Here is a 6,663-nt window from a genome sequence, read left to right on the forward strand (position 1 = left end):
GGCTTGGATTGTCCCACCTCCTCGCCACCTCCCTGTCCGCATCCTGGGTGGGTGCAGCCCCCACTGGGAGTAAACACTTGCCCCATCATGAATGAATCCTGACATGCCAAGGTGGCAATTAAACTGCTGGTGTTGCATCACACTGCCACACTGCCACGCCAGGAATTTACATCCAGGAGAAAATGCTGTTGTTCAGAGGCAATGAAAAAAAAAAAAATCCAGTCCAAACCTGGAATTGCTCAAGGATTGCTGGGAGCTGCAGCGGGGCTAGACGGGTGCTGTGCGGGACTGAGTGCTGGCTGGCACCCCAGGTTTGCTCATTTTGGAATATTTATTGCTGGTTTTATCAGCACCGCTTCCCCAGTGTGCTGAAGGCCTCTCTGCAGCTGAGGATGATGACCAAATTAGCTTTGCTTTCGACACTGGCCCAAAGTTGCTGCAGTATCCCACTGGAAAAGTCAGAAGCACTTGGTGGCCCAACAAAGCCAGCCTTTGCCAGGCTTAAAAAAAAAAATCATTTCTAAAACCCAGCAACCTCACCACCATTGCAAAAGCTGAGGGTGAACCAGTGGGAGGGTGAGGAGCGTTGCCCCTGTCTCATGGGGCAGGGTTGGGGTCGGGGTGCTGGTAGGGAGGTTGGTGAGGGGCAGAAAATGGTTTTGGGGTGCCCCAAGGGCTCATGGGCTCCTTTCTCCCTGCCCACAGCTGTGGCCAGCCCCCTCCCTGATTGTGGCGAGCGGCCGGAGGACTGGTGTCGTGACGTGGTGACGGCAGCCAAGTGTGGGGCGCTGGAGCTCTGCCGGATCACCGTCTGGGACCAGGCCCCGGGGGTAACCTCACCAGGAGCAGGGGGATGTGGGAGGATGGAGAAATGTGCCCATTCTGCCTCAAAACTTGGGGCTGGAGGAGGGAGAATCCCAGCCTGGCCACCTTGATGCTGGGCACCCAGAGGAGCATCTGGTACCCAAGTGCCCCTTGGTGGGGTATTTTTTTGGGGTGAAGGGTTGGGATCTGGCGAGTAAGCAGGGGGTCTCGGTGCCGTGGCAGCATCCTGATGAGTCCTCTCTCTCAGCAGAAGGGGATCCCATGTCACCTGTGCCAGGTGGCCGTCTCTGTGGTGGCCAAAATCCTGCAGGACAACTGCACTGAGGTGGGTCATGGCTGGGGCTGGGGGGAGGGAAGCGGGGCTGGTGTGTCCCTGCCTTCCAGCTCAGCCCTGAACTCTCCCCTTATCACTTAGGAAAAGGTGAAGCTCTTCTTGGATAAGAAATGCCAGTACCTGCCCTTCCAGGACTGGTCTGTCAAGTGCAAGAAGATGGTGGACACCAGCATCCTCGTCCTCACCCAGCTCGGCAAGCAAGTGCTGGTAACTGGTGGGGGAAACCCCCCTTGAAGTTGTGTTTCTGCATGGTTTGGGATGTCTTGGGGGCTTGCGGGTCAAGGCAGGATCTTAGAGCCTGGGACAAAGCCTTTGTGAGCTGGAGACAGGGATGGAGATGACCCAGGGATGATGGGGAGAGCAGGGCGATAGCCCCCCCCAAGCCCCCATCCTTCTGCTCCCCAGTCAAACCCGAAGGTGGTGTGTGGGACCATCAAGCTGTGCCAGCACCAAGAGAGCCCCACGGGGGCCCTGAAGTTTCAGAAGCTGCCGCCAGCCGCTGAGGGCCCTACTCAGGACTTTGCCAACTTGTTTTCCCCCTTCATCGCCAACGTGCCCCTCCTGCTCCATCCCCAGGACCTGCCTCAGGGCGAGGCCCAGGTACCGTGGCACAGGCAAGAATACCATCGGTGCAGCTCAAGGATGAGAATCAGCTGAGCATCACCTATTTAACAATGATTTAAAAAAATAATTAAAGTTACCAGCTGAAATGGCATCTGATTAGGCATGTCACCAGTGTGGGGCTGGGATATTGCAGGATGCAGTGGGGGGATCAGAGGGATGCTGGCCAAAAAAAGCTGCACCAGATTGTGACTGGAATTTGAATCCCAACCCTGCAAATGCAGGCTCTGTGGGTGCTTGGTTTTCTTTTGGGGGGGTACCGATACGCCCCTTGCCTGTGTTGTCCCGCAGGAGATGGAAGAGGTGTGTGGGGAGTGCCTGCAGCTGGTGGCGGCCGTGCAGATGGAGCTGGGGACCAATGCTGGCTTCTCTCAGATGCTGGTGGCCCACACCGAGCGGGCATGCGAAGGGCTGCCACCACACCTGGCACAGCGGGTAAGGGCACCAGCATCCTGCTGGGCTCCCTCTTCCTCCCTGGTGTCACCACAGCATGGGAGCATCTTTCGCCGCTGCCTGCTTTCGGGCAGTGCTGGGGTGGGCTGGGGGGTGTCCAGTGGGTGTCCCCACTTGGGTGCTGACAGCATTTCTGTCCCACACAGTGCAAGCTCTACCTGACCAAGTACGCGGACATGGCTGCCCAGCTGCTCCTGCACTTGGTAAGAGGGAAAATGGCTCCTGGGCCTGCGGGAAAAAAAAGGGTCCAAACGGCACAGCCAAGGGGACCTCATCCTGCCCTGGTCTCATTTCTTTAATTAAAACCCTGCTTTATATTCCTACACACTTTAAAATTTTTTTTCTGCTCTCTCTGGCTTGCAACAGCTGTACATCTCTTATATTTTAATTTTCCTTGCCATTTTCTGGCCTCTCCACTGGCAGCAGGCTGAGGTGGGAAGACCCACACCTGATGGGCTGAAATCACCCTCTGTGGGGAAGTGGGGGGCACAGGCTCTCCCTCTCGGGGGGTGATGCCCCCCTGACTGGGGACATCTCTTTCCACAGGACCCGCTGGAGCTCTGTGGCCAGCTGGGGCTCTGCTCCTCCGCTTCGGCCCTGTCCCTCCACACGCTGCTCACCGAGAAGGTGAAGCAGGTCCTGAGCACACTGAGGGTAAGTGGGGACACCCCTCCACTCCACCATGCTCCTTAAAATCCAAATCCTGGGAAGGGGAAGACTTATTTCACATTTTTTTTCCTTGATCATCCCCATTTTTCCCAGGTGGGGAATTTCTTTAGGAGGGATTGATGACTGAGTGGGATGGGGGTGGCTCTGGTGGTCTTGGTGTGTGTCCCACCACCTTGTCCCAGCAGGATGAGGAGGGTTCCACACCGCTATGTGATGTGTGCCAGTTCGCTGTGAAGGCGGCTGAGAGCCTCCTGGAGAACAACATGACGGAGGTGAGCCCCGCTGCGGCGGTCTGGGAATAGGGGGGCTGAGAAAGGGGCACAAAAGGGGACAGCAAGGAGTGGGGGGGGGTTCCCCATCCCTCTGTCTGACTTCTCCCGGCAGGAGCAACTGGTGAATGACCTGGAGAAGGTGTGCTACGTGCTCCCCCACAGTGTCATCGGGCAGTGCAAGGACTTTGTCAACTCCTACGGCAAAGCCGTGGTCATCATGCTGCTGGAGGCCACCGACCCGGCGGCCGTCTGCACCATGTTGCACTGCTGCCCCCGCAGCAGAGATGCACACCCCGGTGAGATGGGGGGACCCAGGTGGCACCCAGACATCACGTCCCCAGGGAATAGGGTGCTGAGGGGGTGTTAATGGCCTTTCCATCCCTCATCCCACAGGGGCTGGTGCGCTGGAGCAGCTGGCAGTGGGTGCGGGTGCCTTCTGCAACGTCTGCCAGATCGTCATCACCTACTTTGATAACGAGCTGCTGAAGAATGAGACGCTGGCGGAGCTAGGCGACTTGCTGGAGAAGGGCTGCGAGATGCTGCCCACACCGCTCACTGGCACAGTGAGTAAAAAAAACGGAGCCGGGCCGGGATCCCCTGAGACCCCTGCACGGGGCTCACCACCTGTCTCCTCCCCAGTGCGAGGCTCTCGTGGTGCAGTATGAGCCAGCGGCCATGCGGCTCCTCGTGCAGATGATGGACCCCACCTTCGTCTGCACCGTGAGTGTCCCCATGTCATGGGTACTGCAGCCTGGCCTTGTGTGCGCATCTTTCGGCCAAGGCTGAGGGAGGCCTGGCAGAGGGGCAGTACTTTTTTTTTGTTTTTCCCCCCCCCCCCCCCCATCCCCCCCTTTTTCTTTGCAATGCAGAAAATAAGAGCCTGCAATTCACATGAGGAGGATCTCCTGGGCTCCGACCCCTGCGCCTGGGGCCCGCAGTACTGGTGCAAGAACATGGCTACGGCTCTCGAGTGTAACGTAAGCGTCAGCCACATTCCCTCTGCTGGGTGGGCAGGGTGCTGAGGGTCCCTGCCACCCCCCCACCGTCCCTCCCTGTCTTCCCCACAGGCTGTCGAGCACTGCCGGCGTCACTTATGGAACTAGGAGCCACCTCCTAGCTGTCTGGGCTTGCCGTGCCATTGTGGTTCACGATTCCAAAACCCCTCCCTTGAGACATGCCTGCACCTGCGGATGGTGATGGCAGGAGCCCACCGGCCTCACAAAACCCTGTTGGGGGCTGCGCAGTGCCCCAGCCGCCTCTGCTGCTTCCTTTTCCACCCCTGGGGCTTGGATTTCCAAATGAGGTTAAGGGACTCGTTAGTATTTTCAGGACTGGGGTTTCAGCCTTGATGTCTCTCAGGGCAACTGCAAAATCCCCATTCCCATCCCAATCTCCATCCCCATCCTCCTCCTCCTCCTCATTCCCATCCCTATCTTCATCCCCATCCTCATCCTCCTTCCCATCCCCATGTCCGTCCCCATCCCCATCCTCCTCCTCATTCCCGTTCCCAGCTCCATCTCTGTCCTCATCCCCCTCCTCATTCCCATCTCTATCTCCACCTTCATCCCCATCCCCATCCTCAACCTCCTCCTCAATCCCATCCCCATCTCCTTGTCCAACCCCATCCTCATCCTCCTTGTCATTCCCATCTGCATCCTCATCCCACACCAAACCCCTTGTGAAGCCCAGGTCCTGCAACGTGGACCCATCCCCGTGGGTTGGGACGGTTTCTGCTGCCCAAACGCCAGCCCCAGCTCCTGGCTGCTGACAACCTTGCACCGCAAGTCTCATTGGCTTTTGGCAAGCCCAGCTCTTTGGGGATCCCACTTCAGATTGGAGTGGCTTTTTATTTTTATTTCTATTTTTTTTCCCCTGGTCGCTAGTTAAAGAAACCAAGTAGATTAAATTTCCCTATGATGCCCGGCTTTGCATGACATTTGCAGTACACTCATTTTGTGTCCAGCCAATTGCTGGAGATACATATATATATATTTCAAGTATCCCCTGGACAAAAAAAAAAAAAAAAAGAAGAGGGAGTTTGGGGGCAAAAATTTCCTTTCACATGCCCACTGCGGAGGAGGGTGGTCCTTTGCTGACCCTGCCGTGGCAGCGAGGGGCAGTGGGGTGCTGGCTTTTTCCTCCCCTGGGAGGGGGGACACTCGTGGCGCCTGGTCCTGAGCATGCAGGGGAGCATCTCACCACAAATAAAAAAGTCTTCCTGTGAGCCTGGCTGCTTGTCTCCCTCCTTGTCCTGGCGTGCTGGAGGGCTGGCAGCATGTCAATGGCGGGGCAAACCTAGGGGAGGTTTAATGCTTCTCCCAAAATCCGGGGTGCATCTGGCAAAGTTGATGGATGGAGGGATGAATTAAAGGAAGATGAGGTTTTTTTCTCTTCAAAAGGTGATTTGGGCACAGGAGGAAAGACGACAGCCAGGTTACCCAAAGCCATAGACGGTGTATTTCTGAGTCCCGTTAACAGACCGTGCCCGAAACTCTCCACAAGGTTACGATTGGAAACAAACAAACCCCGAAAGCAAGAGAGAAGGGGAGAGAAAAGGTCATAAAAGACACGCACAAGCACTCCACATCCAGAAGCCCCAGTTATTGTCAGTCTCTCTCTTTTTTTCTACATTGCAACGTGTTTTGATAAAGCCAGCAAAATGGAGAAATGTCTTTGAGTTTGTTGGGGTTTTTTTTGTTTTGTTTTTTGTTTTTTTTAAATTTAGATCCTTTTTTTTGGGTCTTTTCTGGCTGGAAAGGTGACATTAATGCCAAATGGACTCAGCGTCTCCCCACACTGCCCCAGCCCTCCCTGTGCCTGTGGTCCAGGTGTGATGGCCACTTGTCCCCAGCCTGTGCCTGGGAATGCTGCAGTGGCACATCCCTCGCTGCACCTTCACCCCTGTCCAGCCTGGACTCATTGGATTGATTTAGCTTTTCTTTTTTTTAAAAAAAAAAAAACAACTTTTTTTTTTAATAAGAAAAAAAAATAATATTGATGCTTTAATGGATAAATGACAGGTGAGTAAAAGCATACCGGTCCTGAGAGCCCTTTCCCGGGGCGAAGCTCTCCAAGGCTGCCGGAACAAAAAGCACTGGTTGGCCTGGACTCCTTCTGCATGGGAAGGGAGTCCAAGTGCCACTTTCGGGGTGCCCCCGGTCCCTGCCACGGCCCCTCTGGTCCGTGCTTTATCCCCATTCGCCCCGGCTTGCCTAAAGGAGCACCACCACCACCACTTGTCATAACTCAGTGATCTCCAGCGGGCTCTCCATGATAAGGGGGGTGGATTTGGCTGACTCGGTGCGGGCGTTGTGGTCGCTGTAGCCCCCGCAGTCGGCGGTCAGAGTTTCCAGTGAGCGACCCAACACTTTCTGGTCATCCTCAGGCAGGCTGTTGAGGTCGGAGGCGAGCAGTGTGCCCGTGCTGCCGTGCACCACGTGGATGCCATCGGGACCTTTCAGCTCCACCGGCTGCTTGTGTCGGAAGCGG

At 56.0% G+C, this 6,663-nt stretch overlaps 2 protein-coding genes across 2 annotated transcripts in view; one reads left to right on the forward strand and one right to left on the reverse strand.

Annotated features, from left to right (window-relative positions):
• Nucleotides 1-705: 705 nt before the first annotated feature.
• On the forward strand, nucleotides 706-4,277 carry PSAP (prosaposin; the record flags this gene model as incomplete). The annotated part of the gene is given in 14 exon segments (XM_010086484.1): nucleotides 706-830; nucleotides 1,073-1,150; nucleotides 1,241-1,366; nucleotides 1,565-1,753; nucleotides 2,072-2,215; nucleotides 2,380-2,436; nucleotides 2,657-2,665; nucleotides 2,780-2,887; nucleotides 3,088-3,174; nucleotides 3,287-3,470; nucleotides 3,568-3,781; nucleotides 3,783-3,894; nucleotides 4,044-4,151; nucleotides 4,242-4,277. Coding segments are annotated over 14 exon segments (1,577 nt in total), but the record flags the coding sequence as incomplete, so codon positions are not given.
• Nucleotides 4,278-6,413: 2,136 nt separating this feature from the next.
• CDH23 (cadherin-related 23) overlaps nucleotides 6,414-6,663 on the reverse strand; it is a gene marked incomplete at its 5' end in the record, with an annotated part of 110,138 nt that continues 109,888 nt past the window's right edge. The window contains 1 exon segment of the mRNA XM_010086485.1: nucleotides 6,414-6,663. This exon segment is cut by the window's right edge and continues 32 nt beyond it. Coding sequence (XP_010084787.1) covers nucleotides 6,414-6,663 — 250 coding nt within the window.

This window comes from Pterocles gutturalis, unplaced genomic scaffold (genome assembly GCF_000699245.1).
Source record: "Pterocles gutturalis isolate BGI_N339 unplaced genomic scaffold, ASM69924v1 scaffold5516, whole genome shotgun sequence".
Classification (NCBI taxonomy): domain Eukaryota; kingdom Metazoa; phylum Chordata; class Aves; order Pterocliformes; family Pteroclidae; genus Pterocles; species Pterocles gutturalis.